Source organism: Salminus brasiliensis, chromosome 1 (genome assembly GCF_030463535.1).
Source record: "Salminus brasiliensis chromosome 1, fSalBra1.hap2, whole genome shotgun sequence".
NCBI lineage: Eukaryota > Metazoa > Chordata > Actinopteri > Characiformes > Bryconidae > Salminus > Salminus brasiliensis.
Genome location: NC_132878.1, coordinates 90436611 through 90452694, shown reverse-complemented (window position 1 = coordinate 90452694; position 16084 = coordinate 90436611). Strand labels below are relative to the sequence as shown.

General features: G+C 42.2%; 1 protein-coding gene across 1 annotated transcript; it reads left to right on the top strand.

Annotated features, from left to right (window-relative positions):
- Positions 1–3335: 3335 nt before the first annotated feature.
- LOC140537117 (testis-specific serine/threonine-protein kinase 6-like) lies at positions 3336–4094 on the top strand. The gene has a single exon (XM_072659318.1). It carries the CDS (start codon positions 3336–3338, stop codon positions 4092–4094), a length of 759 nt encoding a protein of 252 aa, XP_072515419.1.
- The last annotated feature ends 11990 nt before the right edge of the window (positions 4095–16084 follow it).

The window sequence follows — 16084 nt, the reverse complement described above, 5'->3', positions numbered from 1 at the left end:
GGGGCTCACAAAACTAGTCCAGTCTTCGTTAGAGCCTACTAGTCCTCCCAGCCCTGTCACGACTTCCCTTACTTCGTATCCGGTTGGCAATGCGGTGAGTGTTCTCGTTCCAGGGACTCGATCACGTTGCCTGTAAGGATATCCTACCAGGGCCAGTCTGTTGTTGTTACAGGACTGATCGACTGCGGAGCGGAGGGCAGCTTCCTGCGAGCGGACATCGTGGAACAACTGCACATCCCGACCGAGCCACTCCCGAGGCCCCTCCACATCACCGCCCTGGACGGACAGTGACAACCTGTGGGTCCCTGGCCTATCACTCACATCACCGACGGGTTCAAGTTCGCCGTAAGCTTCCTCCACCAGGAGGTGGCATCACCGCTGGTTCTTCCGGTCCCCGAGTACGAGATGATCCTAGGTCTGCCCTGGTTGAGCCAGCATAACCCCCACATTTCCTGGCCCGAACGGGAGATTGTGTCCTGGTCCCCGTATTGTCACGAACATTGCCTTAACCTAGCCCCACTTAGAGTCATGTTGACCTCTGTAGAGAGCCCCGAACCTGAGAACTTAGTAGTGCTGACCCCAGAGTATGCCGATATGCAGGACGTGTTCAGTAAATCCAGTGCCGCTAAGCTCCCCCCTCATCGCCCGTACGATTGCGCGATTGATCTAGTGGAGGGTGCCACATTGCCCAAAGCTCGGATCTACCCCCTCACGGGGGAAGAGTAGCGGGCAATGGAGGACTATATTACAGAAGCATTAGCTCAGGGATACATCACCCCATCCAAGTCTCCGGTGGCTTCAGGGTTCTTTTTAATCCGGCAGAAGGGAGGTGGGTTGAGGCCATGCATTGATTATCGGGCACTCAACACTATCACAAAGAGATATCCTTATCCTATGCCGTTAGTCCCGTCTGCCCTCGAACAGTTGTGGGGAGCCCGGACCTTTACGAAATTAGATCTTAACTTAGTACGCATCCGGGAGGGGGACGAGTGGAAGACGGCGTTCATGACCACCAGGGGGCATTACCAGTACCGGGTCATGCTGTACGGGTCAGCTAACGCTCCCTCTGTCTTCCAGGCATTCATCAATGACGTCCTCAAAGACTACCTCGGACGCTTCTCGGTGGTCTTTCTGGACGACATTCTAGTGCACTTCCCCGACCTGCCCACGCATGTTCGGCATGTTCGGCATGTTCAACTGGTCCTGGCGAGGCTCAGGGCCCACCTGCTATACGCTAAATTACAGAAATGTGTATTCCATGTCAGCGAGATCCCCTTCCTGGTGTAACCCTTATGAAATATGGAGCTACCAGAACCCCATATATCATTTAGAAGTGCAATAGCATGTAGCATCCAAACGAGGGCACCATACATTGTCCGTGCGTCTATAGTGGTAAAAGAAGTGGTTTCTATCGTCTTTCCTTTTTTCTCTGATGGTAGAACCGCGTGTGCATCGTGCTGCGGTAGATAGAAGATTCCTGCATGGAAATGTTGCATAATACCCCTAAAATGTTGAATATTGTCATATATTAAGACTAATACGCTGCTCTTATGTCAGTATTTCAGCTATAAAGCCTGAAAGGAAGCAGTTCTGTCGAGTATTTCCGTCGAGTATTTAAAGTGTTTAAAGAGCTCCGGTGAGTCAGAGCAGCAATTCCTTTGCTCTGCTATCTTGGCTAAACTCTGAATGGGAGATTTCACCTTACGTTAAGGCTAGTCGGTCAGTACCAGCACTAGCCTAGTGAAGCCTTAAAGTGACAGTACATGTATTTTGATGAGCTTTATAACATTTGTTGGTTGATTTTATGTACTTTAATGGTTTATGGTTTAAGTAATGTTGTTATTGGATATATTATGGATATCAGAATGTGCACTTTAAATAAGTGTAGCTATGGTTTTATTCAAATGAATGTTAAAAAGGATAAAAATATTAGTTGCAGATTAAAATAGATAAAAACAGTAAAACAGCAATTCATTGTCATTGATAAAATACTAAATTGTTATTGTGATGTATGGTAATTCCTTACATGATTAAATATTAATGTTGCTGTGATGTTTAAAAAGCCAGTTCATATTTTGTAAGTATACCATTAGTTGGTTGTAACATGTTATTCTGAACTGAAAGACAAAGAGTTTATGAGATCTTATGTTAGAAACAGAATAATTTACTGTACTGCACTATTGTGTAGATTGTTTTTTTTTTCTAGAGCCAGAAAATGAGTGGGGAAATGGTCTGATGGCGAGTCCAGCCCAGTGAGACTGCTGATGGTTGTAGAAGTGGTGTGGCCTACCATACGACTGCCTGCAGAAGAACTTTCGGATATCTCCAGTTGCTTATACGACAGCAGATAAGACCTTAAGCATACCATTTATCCTACCCGGGTAGACAGGTCTTAGACACAGTCATAACCGCATTAAGCATCATTCCTTCACTACATCCATTGAAGGATACGAACTGAACTCTATCTTGGATCCGGAACTCCACTTAATTAAGGGACAGTGTGTTTTTCATAAAAGGGACTCCTCCCTATTTTCCTATTCGAAACCATTTTTTCTATTTTGTTTAAAAGAGCTCTATTTTATTTCATTATTCTTCTTTATTTTATAAAATCAGCGCTGAATGTTTTATTGCATCATTTGTGGAGCAATAAATGTGTTAATCCTTCAACTTCCCGTCAAATCATCTCTGATTTAAAGACATGCCGCTGTCCGAACCTAGTTAGATGTTAGGGACACTTTTATTACTCCTTTTAGTAAGCACAGGTGCTACATAAATCTGAAGACTGTCAAAGTATTTTGGAGTTCAAGGTAGAGCCCAGTGTCAAAAAGCTGGGTCTCTGTCAGAGGTAGTGGTGTAACGCATCACAAAAAAATTCCAGATCATTTTTCAGATTAGCACAAAAAAGGGCACACAAATGTGCAGCAGTAATTTTAGCTTTTAGTTTGAAAGAATTTTGTATTTCTGTTTTGTTTGTGTGACTTTTATTTTGACACATTTTCACAGCACAGTGTGTGTGTGTGTGTGTGTGTGTACATACAGTCCTGTACAGCCAATGAAGAAACTGACCTCACTGACCCCAGCTCACCTCTCCATTGTGATGTCATACCGATGACATCACAGAACCCTATAAAAGGGGTGTTCTCTCCCTCATTGGCTCAGTCAAGGATTCAGCAGCTCTCGAGACACTTGATTTCTACGGTCTAAATGACAGTGATGTCATTTGGTTAACACAGTTATCTAGAGCCATCTTATCTAGAACCAGAAACAGGTTCTACATCTGATTCTCTTTCAAAACTTTCTAACTTTCAGCTTCTCTTTTGATCCACAGGGAGGAAATGGCCACTGAGACAGTCCTGAGACGAATGGGCTACACGGTGCTGCGCAAAATAGGTGAAGGGAATTTTGGCCAGGTTAAACTGGCCACCTCTGAAAAGCACCCCAACATGGTGGCTATTAAAATAATAGACAGCAGGAGGGGGTCAAGTACTTTAGTTCAGAAATATCTGCCCCGGGAACTCGCCATTCTGAAAAAAGTGAAGCACCCTCACATTGTTGAGGTGCACAACATTCTTAAGATGAATAACGGACAGGTCTGTATCGTGATGGAAGCTGCTATAAGCGATCTCAAACGGGAGATCAAGCTGCGCCACCACATCCCCACTGGCCTGGCCAAAACCTGGTTCTCCCAGCTTGTCAGTGCTGTGGTCTACCTGCACAAGCAGGACATTGTGCATCGAGACCTCAAATGTACAAATGTTCTGCTGACAGCTGATTATCAAGTCAAGCTAGCAGACTTTGGTCTTTCACGCTTTTCAAAAGGCTTCCCAGAAATGAGTGAGACATATTGCTGCACTCTTTTCTGCGCTGCACCGGAGGTGATTAGGTGTCAGCCTTATGATCCAAAGAAAAGTGATGTGTGGAGCCTGGGAGTGGTTCTTTACCAAATGGTTACCGGGTCCGTGCCCTTTAAAGAAAAGCGTGCGCATAAATTGCTACGAGTCCAGCGTAAAGCCCTGCAGTATCCAGTTGGGATCACAGTGGAGGAGCCCTGTACTACATGCTGCAGTACGACCCTTCCACTCGCCCGTCTGTGACAGATGTGGAAAAGCACCCATGGCTGCAGTCACGTCAAGAATGGTAAGCAAACCGTTGCATTAGAAAGATCTGCAGGGGGTGTGTCACAAAGAGGCATTTCTCAGCTAGCCAGATAACTTTAGCCCAATGGTGAGGATAGGAATGTCCCTCAGGTCTTCTTCTATTAGACAGGCTGGGATCTGGGCTTTTCTGGCTGAACTAAGAATCCTGCTTTGTGAAACACCCCCAGATTCTTTGAGCTGTTTCATTTATAATTTGTTTCTTTTATTGTCATCAACAGTGAAACGGGTAAGGCCGCAGGCCCGTCTGTAGCTGAGGGTAAAAGCGCTCCACAGGAAAATCTGTTTGGGATGCCTGAGAAACACCCTAAGGTAGATGGTTGGGAGAAGGTAGATGGTTTCTCCTCCAAAACTGACGCTGATGAGCAGAACACCATTAAGCGGTTGAAGAAAATACAGTATGTTTGTTTGTTTATTTATTATTATGAATATATATTACTTATTAATTCATTTATTAAGTGCTTCATTTGTTCCATGCGTTGTATCTCAGCTCTGAAAACACTGGAACTAAGGAGACACAATTGGTGTACTGTACATAGTATGCACTGATAAAGGTTACTCAGAGTGCAGAGCTGTTCTGTAAATAGGTAACGTACAGCATTAGTTCACTAACACTAAGGACCTTTTCTTTATTGCTTATGTCCCCAGAGTTATAGGCAGGTTCACTGTGGAAGTCATTGATGAACAGGATGGGGTAAGCACTTCTCATCAGGACATCAGTTCACCTCAGGAAGACAACAGCAGTAGAGCTGGGGCAAGTCTCACTTCCCGAAGTTTAGAGGCGGTGGGGGAGGAGTGTGGCTGCTTCAGCTGCAGTCCACTTTGTGCTGCAATTAAAAGGGCAGCTAAAGCTTACCTTGTAGCACCATTCCTCAGAACCTCCCAGTCACTTCGAGGGAAGATGAAGAGGTTCTTTACAGTGAACTCTAAGGTGGACAACTCCTCCAGTGCTGCCTCTACAGAAGCTCCTGCTTCTTCCAGTTCTAAACAAAGCTGTGAGGATGGGATTTCGAACATCTTGCTCTGTGGGCCGGTGGTTGAGGATGAAGCTGTTCTCCCACAGCCCACAGTAAGGCAGAGATCCAGGTGGCTGAAATTCCCCAAGTTTAAGGTATGTGAGTCGATTTCTGAGTGATCCAGATTTCTTACTGTATAATCAATTTAATATTGGGCAGAAATGTCTGATCAATCTTTGTCCTTTTGTCCTTCCAACAGATCCCAAAAAAGACGAATGCGGTTTACCCCCTGTAGATGTCTTTCATGGCTCCCGGTAATGATAACATACTGGGTGGATTCCATTCTGAAGGAAAAATCCTGCTCCATGGGCTGGTGGTGGAAGCAGAGCCTGTGCTCCCACAGTCCACAGTGATGCAGAAAACCTGGAGACTTAGGCTCCCCTTCAGATTATTCAAACTGACATTATTCAAACTGAGGTTACCCCAGTTGGCCTGAGCCTGAACAAATAACTTGGGGCGACTATCTGGACCCACCACCTCTAAGGTTTGGGTTTGGAGTGCACACAATTTGTCCATGATAGGAAACACCATGTTCAAAACCCAGAGATTGTACCTTGGTTCACTCATAGTGTCTCTTGGGTGACTTATATTTACATTTACATTCACACCTTTACACCATTTTTAGTCATTTATAGGTTTTTTTGATCAGAGGAGGATGGGTCCCCCAAAGTGAGTCTTGGTTCCTCCCAAGGTTTCTTCCTCCAGCTCTGAGGGAGTTTTTCCTTGCCACTGTCGCCTTTGGCTTGCTTACTTGGCGTTACAATTTTATTTGTTTTTATTTATTGATTTATTAATTTGATCTGTTATTTCCATATTTCTGTAAAGCTGCTTTGCAACAACATCAGGTTCTCAAAAGCAGTATAACCAAATTTGACTCGACTAGTTGGAGCTCCTTTTGGTGGCAATCTGTAATCAGGGAGGCTGTCAAGTGGAGGAAGGCTCTGGGTACTCTCGATTCCATTGAGGCAGCAGGCAAAAAAGGTAACAGCTATTGTCGAGTAGTTTGGAGAGGCCATGGAGAAAGACTTCAGTGCAGCCACAAGGAGGTTCTGGAAAGCACTCCGACAACTCAGAAGGGGAAGGAGCGACACTGTCCAAACTGTGCTCAGTAAGGGTGCTGAAGCTCTGAACTCAGCTGAGGGTATTGTTGGGTGCTGGATAGAACACTTTGAGGAACTCCTAAACCCGAGGAACATGGCTTCTGTTCAAGAGGCTGGGCTGGCGGCTACTGGGGCATCATCCATCTTTTCTGGCTGAGGTTACTGAGGTAGCTGGAAAGCACCACAGTGGCAAATCAAGAGTAGATGGGATTTGCCCAGAGTTGCTAAAGGCTCTAGACATTGGAGGGCTGTCTTGTTCGAGACACTTTCTAGTGTTGCATGGACCTCGGGAGCAGTGCTTCTAGACTGGCTAACCAGGGTGGTGGTCCCCATTTTCAAGAAAGAGGACTGGAGAGTGCATGCAAATTATTGATGCATCACATATCTCAGCCTCCCTGGAAAGTTTAGTCCAGTATAGTGCAAAGGAGAATGCACCTGATAGTTAACCCTCAGATTCAGGTGGAGTAATGCGGATTCTGTCCTGGCTGTAGAACGTTGGACCAGCTCCTCACTCTCTCTGAGATTGTTGAGGGGACATGGGAGTACATCACTCCAGTCTACATGTGTTTTGTGGAGAAGGAGAAGGCTTACGACTGTGTTCCCCAAGACATCTTGTAGGAAGTGCTCCTGGGGTTTAGGGGGTGCGACAGGTGCTGATGCGAGTCGTGCAGTCCCTGTACTCTCGGTGTGAGAGCTGTGTCCGTATTCTCAGCACTGAAGCTTGTTCAGTGTTGGTGTTGGACTCTATCAGAGCTGTGCCTTCTCTCACTTCCTGTTTGTGATATTCATGGACAGGATAGCAATGCGAAGGCATGGGCAGGATGGCTTCAGGCGGGGGGCCGGGGGCTTGTTTCTGCTGTTTGCAGATGACATTGTCCTGTTGGCTTCTGCGTGTGAAGGCCTTCAGCAGCACTTGAGCAGTTTGCAGTGGTCAGTATGAGAATCAGCACCTCCAGATCTGAGGCCATGGTGGTCTCCCGCTCAGTCTTCTGTTATCTCGGAGAGGCTCCGAGTAGAGCTGCTGCTCCATTGTGTCGAGGAAAGCCAGTTTCTTTTTTCCTCCTAGAGTAAAAACTAGATATTTACCATCTCTCTACCTGAGTCTGAGCTCTGAAGATGAATCTCAGATTAGTCCAGGTGTAAGATCTCAGACCTGACCCAGAGTGTGTAAAACTAAAGAGCTGATCATTTATCAGAAAGATTTTATTATAAGATGATACAATAATAATAAATATTCCTTAAAAAAACACAGCTGTTCCAGTATCTTATAGAGGATCTATAAAAATGTAAAATATTATAATAAATAATTATTCACAAACAATTCTGTCTGTTGGTTTCTTACTTTCTTACTTGTTCAATAGTATAAAACCCATTTTTCTTCACAGGTTTAAATGATTGTAACATCATAGGATTAAAGAACACTGAAAAAGCAACGTCAATAATGATATATTGAAAAGGGAATGATGGAAACAAAATGCTACAGATAGACACAGTAAATTCAAAAGTTAAACCCACTTGAAATATTATATACATGTTAAAACTTCTGATGTGTAGTTTATATTATTTACACTGTTGAAAGTATATTATAGATTATATTCTACAATGTGCTATAATAATTATAGCTTATAATATCCTATATAAAGGGATGTTATTTAAATTTGTACAGTTTTAGAGTGGAAACAAGGAAAGCAGCACCATGCCCAAATCTGGCAACCCAATTTATTTGAGCTTTACTTTTACTTTTACAAAGGCTGCTGTAAATCCTATTTACAAGATAATAACCATTAAAATTAGCCTCTCTATTCTCTCTATGCTCTTTACACAAACTATAAAAGAGTAGTTATTTTTCTTGTTATGTTTGGTGTACTGATAAAGTCATTATAGTGATGTTAATACAATAATAAAAGTAAATATGATATAATAATAGTAATAATAATAATAATAATAATAATAATAGTAATAATAATAATAGCATATTAACAGAAAATATCCAAAGAAGGATTTTTTTAATGGTGATTTAAATGAGTGCCTTAATCTAAAGCCTAATCCTCACTGAGGGGAGCCGGGGAGCCGAGGGTCGGAGTATCTGCACTAATCTGGATCCATCGGCTGCTGCATTGTTCACAAGTCTTATTTCCACCCATGCACCACAATACTAATTTCTCTAATTTGCTTCACTTCTTTGTTAAGCAGCAGAATGGTGGTCTCCTTCACTGAGGAGAGCTCATTAGTAAAATCAGAAAATCGGGTGATGTGCAGGACTGGAATGAATATCTATAGATCCTGTCTGCTCTCTTTTCATTAAAGGAAACAGACATACAGGAAATAGAATTGGTTGATTGGTCTATTGGGTTTATATGTAATAGCAACTAATGTGTCCCTTCCTGTAAACTGCACTGAGGAAATATTACTGCAGCAGTACATTTACACAGCTCTTACACAGCTGAACGGTACTCACTATAAGCAGCTTTTAAGCAGCACCTGTTTTTCTGACTCGGTTAGTCTGAATGAACATTGATAATATTCATTTTTCTCTCAGTTATGAATGAGAGGAAATGGTATAAATGTATTTCTTAACATTTTATTCATTACATTTAGCATTAAAACAACACTGAAACACTTCTGTACAATTCATAGATTCATGTTTGGCCCATTCTGGAGTGTGAGTACATGCTGTATGTATAGTGTGTGTATAGTGTATAGTGTATGTATAATATATGTATAGTGTGTGCATGTGCGCAGAGTGTGTGTATATAGTGTATTATGTGTATAATGTATGTATAATGTGTGTATAGTGTGTGTATAAGGTGTGTATTATGTGTATAATGTGTGAATAGTGTGTGTATAGTGTGTGTATAATGTGTGTATAGTGTGTGTATAAGGTGTGTATACTGTGTGTGATTGTATAATTTGACACAGATGCAAATGCACAAGTTCAGCTTGTCTAGTCCCTGTAGAGAAGTCCTGGCAATAGAATAAGACTCTTAGCAAGAGCAGATAAACATGAACCTATTAGCACCATGCTGCCTAATGCCAGGAGTGGGCTGAAGGGGTATAAAGCCCCTCAGCACTGAGCTGTGGAGCAGTGTGACTGTGTTCTCTGGAATGATGATGGGGCTCTATTCAGTACTTCTGGAATGAGTTGGAGAATTAGGGAGAAGGTGGGGTGGTGATCGTTTGCATGTTGGTGATTTGCTCCTCATATCAATAAAATAATCATCAAAAATGTGTTTTGTGTTTGATGAAGTTTATCTAATGTTCAATTTACATTTAAGTAATGTCTAATGTTACATTTATTAATTTATAGTTCTGAACAAATTCAGATGGTCCCATCATTTCAGCCCACCTTAATCCCATTTCTAGGCTCCAAATACATTGTAGAATGCCCATGTTTTACTCCTCCTGGTCCCATTACTGACTCTGGTGGGCATACACATGTGGGAACGTGGAACCCGAGGACAAAAGCTTCTGGTTCCCAGTTATCTGACAACTATTGTGAACATTTGAGAAACTGGAAGTTGATAATGGTAGAGAGAAACATAAAGAGTGTATGTCCAAATAGTCCCATGACCAAGCGTAAGGGACGTCTGGAAGAAGTGGTCAATAAAAGGCTACTCATCAGAATCCACTACGATGTGATGGGCAATGCTTTTATCAGTCGTTCACATTTTAGGTGTTGACCCGCTGCCCGCTGGACTGGACCCTTGCCGCTAACCCTTGTGGGAAATCCTGACTCCTGACCCGGACCTTGGAGAAATCACTGTCTCCGTGTTTATCTTGTGTTTTCTGCTTTCTATCACTTTCTAGTGCTTATTTTTTATATCTGTTTAGTCATCTACTTTGTGGTAACTGCTTTTAGGTTGTGTTTACAGTCCACAGTTTTACAAAAAGACTGAACAGCGGAGTACCCCTACAACAACCTTTATTTCTGTGCCCAAATCAGCTGAAAGCAGTAAGTGTATTTTATGATGGCTGTTGCTGGACTTTTTGAGCGTGAGAAGTGTGGCATGTTTAGTCTAGACCCTTTTTCCACCACTAGTGATAAGGATAGCATTTGTACTAAATGTGAGTTAGTTAGCTCTCTGGTGGAAAAGGTGGAGCAGTTAGAGGTGAGCATCATGGGGTTACTGAAGGATAGAGAGCAGGAGTAGCCCCGGATGCCTTATGGAGAGCCAGCACCCCCCACTCCGGCGTTAGAGCCCTCATAACAGGGCGAATGGGTGATGTCTCGGCGGCATAGTCGGAAAGCTAAGGTTAATGCTAGCGCTAAGGCCGAAGCTAGCCCACCGGAACATCACACTCCCCCCCCGATTCGCGTGTCAAACAGGTTTGCCCTGCTCAGCGAAACACCCGCTGAGGAGCCTGTTCACAGTACTCTGGTAATAGGAGACTCTATTGTTCACGTGAAGATAGCTAGTCCTTTAGGGGCTCCAGCAGTGACCGTTAGCCGTTTACTGGGAGCCAGAGCACCGGACATTAGCGGCAACCTTAAGCGGTTAGCAAACAGGAGATATTCAAGGATAGTTATTCATGTAGGGGCCAATGATATTCGTCTGCGGCAGTCAGAAGTTATGAAGGATAATATATAATAGGGTAAGGATAATAATAAAGAGGTGGTTAAACTGGCCCAGACGATGTCAGATGCTGTAATTTGCTCTGGTCCCATCCCAATGAGGCGCGGTGCTGAACCGCTGGGTGTCCAAGTGGTGTTCAGAAAATCATGTGGGCTTCATAGATAATTGGTTAAAGTTTGAGGGCAAGCCTGTTTTTTTAGGTAGGGATGGCGTCCACCCCACACGGAAGGGTGCTGCCCCACTTTCGTGCAGCATAGCCCACAGTCTGCTAGTTAGTCGCAGAGGAGTGTAAAAGGCTGCTGACAATCCAGAGCCGAGACCAGGCCGCAGACAGACAGGCTAAACCCACCGTCTGAGAGCTGCTTTGAGGCGTCACCCAGGTTTCACTGTATTGAGACTGTGTCTGTGCCCCGAATTAAACCCAAACATAGAACATCTAGATCAGATCATTTTAATAATTTAATCAGTGTTAAATTCTCACAATCAAACGATAACAGCAGCAACTCAGACCTAAAGCTAAGTCTACTTAACATTAGATCACTAAACTCGAAAGCAGTTATTGTAAATGAAATTATATGTGATCAGAAACTAGACGTTCTCTGCTTCACTGAAACCTGGATTAGACCTGATCAATATGTAGCACTAAATGAAGCCACCCCTGCAGGTTATAAATATGTACATAGCCCTAGATTATCAGGCAGAGGAGGTGGAGTATATATAATCTATCAGAATACACTAGATATTATTCAAAAACACTGTAACACCTTCACTTCTTTTGAGATTCTCTACATTAATATATCAAATTCAGCCACAAATAAAAATGCATTCACACTAATTAATATCTATAGGCCTCCAGGGCCATATTCTGAATTTATAAAAGAATTTAGTGATTTTGCTGCAGACTTGGCAGTGTGCAGCGACAAAGTTATAATAGTAGGAGACTTTAATATTCATTTTGAAAAAGCAGATGATCCATTAACAAAGGTGTTTGTATCAGTTTTAGATTCTGTCAGAATCATACAAAACGTAACTGGACCCACACATTACTGTAACCATGCCCTAGATCTAGTCCTGACCCTGAGTGTGAGCATTGATCATCTAAATATTGTACCTCAGAGCTCAGTAATATCAGACCATTATCTAATCTCCTTTGAGCTACATCTTAGGCAAAATGTTAATTCTTCTCCCCAACACTGTCTAAAGCGCACAGTAACCCCAATGACAGCTGTACAGTTTACTGAAAAACTCCTATCCCTATTGACCTTAGCTCACACTCCATCAGACCAAACGGAGCTCATTAAATTAACAAATGATCTAGAAAATACCCTTCGATCAACCTTAAGCAAAGTAGCACCGTTTAAAAGTAAAATGACAAGGCAAAAAAGGCTCGCACCGTGGTACAGTGATCAAACTCGTACCTTAAAACAATCAGTGCGGAAACTAGAGTGTAAATGGCGGACGACCAAACTAGAGGTGTTCCACTCTGACTGGAAGGACAGCCTTAGTCAATATAGAAATGCACTCATTAAAGCTCGCTCAGCGTATTTGGCCTCGCTGATCGAGAAAATCAAAAACAATCCCAGAGTTCTTTTTAGTGAGATCTCTAAACTTACTAAAAGCCAGGCAGATTCTCAACCCCAGATTCCAACATCTTTAACCAGTCATGTTTTTATGAATTATTTTAATAATAAAATAGAAAATATTAGACAACAAATCCAACCCTGCTTATTAAATCAAACATGGCCGTCACCTGGTGGAGCTGTTTTAGAACATAACTTAGTTGTAGAACAAAGGCTGGAAGCCTTCTACCCACTTCCACAGCCAGAACTAGAAAAAATTATTTCCTCAGCAAATTGTACAACTTGGGCACTTGACCCAATTCCCTCTAACATACTAAAAGAAATTCTCCCAATCATAATCAGACCTCTTTTAACAATTGTAAATTCATCCCTTAGCCTTGGGCATGTACCCCAAACCCTTAAAATAGCAGTCATAAAACCTTTACTCAAGAAACCAAATCTTGATCCTAGTGTATTGTCTAATTATAGACCCATCTCCAACTTAACTTTCGTATCTAAGATATTAGAAAAAGCTGTGGCCCAACAACTCTGCTTATACCTGAGTAAAAATTACATGTATGAGAAATTCCAATCTGGATTCAGACCCATTTACAGCACAGAGACAGCCCTAGTGAAAATTACAAATGATCTCCTTCATGCCTCTGATCAAGGCTATGTATCTTTATTAGCCCCACTAGACCTTAGTGCAGCCTTTGCTACAATAGATCATACTATATTACTAGAAAGATTAGAGAAAATGGTTGGAATCACAGGAACAGTCCTATCATGGTTCCAATCTTATCTAACTGGACGCTATCAGTTCGTGAAGAACAAAGATTTATCTTCAAACTATGTAGAAGTAAGATATGGAGTTCCGCAAGGCTCAATTTTAGGACCACTATTATTTACATTTTACAAATTACCACTGGGCTCAGTTATAAGCAGACATGGGGTTAAATTCCAGTGTTTTGCAGATGACACATGGCTCTATATATCAGCCAAACCTGACGATAAATTTAGATTACAGTAAATGGAGGACTGTGTAAAAGATATAAAACTCTGGATGTCACATAACTTCCTTCTTCTCAACAGTGACAAAACCGAGGTTCTCCTTTTAGGTCCAAAAGACTCTAGAAATAAACTATCAGACTTAATGTTAGACTTGGCTGATGCTTCCATCATTCCTGATCTAGCAGCTAAAAATCTTTGTGTCATATTCGACTCAGATTTATCATTTGAGCAGCATATAGCCAATATTAGTAGAACAGCCTTTATGTAGCTTAGGAACATCTCCAAACTAAGAAACTCCTTATCTCTATAGGACGCAGAAAAACTAGTACATGCTTTTATTACCTCAAGACTAGATTGCTGTAATGCACTACTGTCAGGTTGTTCCAGCAGGAACCTCAATAAACTTCAGCTGGTTCAAAATGCTGCAGCCAGGGTCCTTACTAAAACTAGAAGATTTGACCATATCAGTCCAGTTCTATCAGCACTTCATTGGCTCCCAGTTAAATTCCGTATTGATTACAAAATTCTTCTATTAACATATAAAGCCCTACATGGCCTCGCTCCTGAGTACCTGCGGGATCTTATTACATATTACGAACCATCAAGACTACTTAGATCTCAGGGTGCTGGAAACTTACTCGTTCTCAAAATTCAGAAAACCTCAGCAGGGGGAAGAGCCTTTTCTTATAAAGCCCCCCAACTCTGGAATAACTTTCCAGATAATGTTCGGGACTCAGACACAGTCTCAATCTTTAAATCTAAGCTGAAAACTCATATGTTTAGTTTAGCTTTTGGTAATTAATGTTTCTTAGATAAGGGCTGCAGGTCCAGGGGTTCGCGGACCCAGGGAATTGTAGTATACTGAGATGCTGGAGCTGTCGTCTCGCTGCTTACATGCGATCACTCAGGTTTGTGGACGGTGGAGCAGATAGATGCAGGCGTTTTCAGGGTGCTCCCGTGTCTGTGTTACCTTCTGGCTCTCTCCTTTTAATTAGGCTGTTATAGTCAGACCTGCCGGAGTCGTCAGACATACCCAGATGCTGATTCTCAACATTCTCTGCACTCCATAAAATTCCTCTTAGAACTAACTTCTCTCTCTTTACCTTCCCCGAGTAAATGGCCACCCAGCCCGATCTGCAGGAAGATTGCCCGCTGAGGTCCCCTCTACCTGCATCTAACCAGCTGCCACCTACCAGTCCGGCCAGCGGGTCCCCCCCCAACCCGCCACCACCCATGGCTCACCCGCCAGCCGCTGCTGCCTGTTTGGTGGCCGTGCTGAAACCTAGATGGACTCGTGCCTGTCTGACACTATTAATATCACCACTATCAACTTTCTGTTGTATCTGGTTTGGTAATTTTTATCATTAATGTTTAAAACAGTCTGATCAGAGGAGGATGGGTCGGGTCCCCCTTGTGAGTCTTGGTTCCTCCCAAGGTTTCTTCCTCCAGCTCTGAGGGAGTTTTTCCTTGCCACTGTCGCAGTTGGCTTGCTCACTGGGGTCTTTGACGCCTTATGTTATTCCTTCTTTCTTCTCTGTCTCTGTTCTTTATTAAGTACTAATTATGTAAAGCTGCTTTGTGACGACAACAGTTGTAAAAAGCTATACAAATAAATTTGACTTGACTTTCCTTTTTTCTCTGATGGTAGAACCGCGTGTGCATCGTGCTGCGGTAGATAGAAGATTCCTGTATGGAAATATTGCATAATACCCCTAAAATGTTGAATATTGTCATATACTAAGACTAATACGCTGCTCTTATGTCAGTATTTCAGCTATAAAGCCTGAAAGGAAGCAGTTCTGTCGAGTATTTCCGTCGAGTATTTAAAGTGTTTAAAGAGCTCCGGTGAGTCAGAGCAGCAATTCCTTTGCTCTGCTATCTTGGCTAAACTCTGAATGGGAGATTTCACCTTACTGTATTAAAGTTAGATATTATGCAAGAGAAATGGGGGAAATAAAAAACCAATCAGAGTTATGAAAATGTTCTAGTGCTTAGTAAAAAGAGATGGTTACTGCTAATCGCAGGCCGATGCTAACCGCTAGCTAGCGCTAATCGCCAAGTTAAGGCTAGTCGGTCAGTACCAGCACTAGCCTAGTGAAGCCTTAAAGAGACAGTACATGTATTTTGATGAGCTTTATAACATTTGTTGGTTGATTTTACGTACTTTAATGGTTTATGGTTTAAGTAATGTTGTTATTGGATATATTATGGATATCAGAATGTGCACTTTAAATAAGTGTAGCTATGGTTTTATTCAAATGAATGTTAAAAAGGATAAAAATATTAGTTGCAGATTAAAATAGATAAAAACAGTAAAACAGCAATTTATTGTCATTGATAAAATACTAAATTGTTATTGTGATGTATGGTAATTCTTTACATGATTAAATATTAATGTTGCTGTGATGTTTAAAAAGCCAGTTCATATTTTGTAAGTATACCATTAGTTGGTTGTAACATGTTACTCTGAACTGAAAGACAAAGTTCATGAGATCTTATGTTAGAAACAGAATAATTTACTGTACTGCACTGTTGTGTAGATTGTTTTTTTTTCTAGAGCCAGAAAATGAGTGGGGAAATTATCTGATGGCGAATCCAGCGCAGTGAGACTGCTGATGGTTGTAGAAGCGGTGTGGCCTACCGTACGACTGCATGCAGAAGAACTTTCGG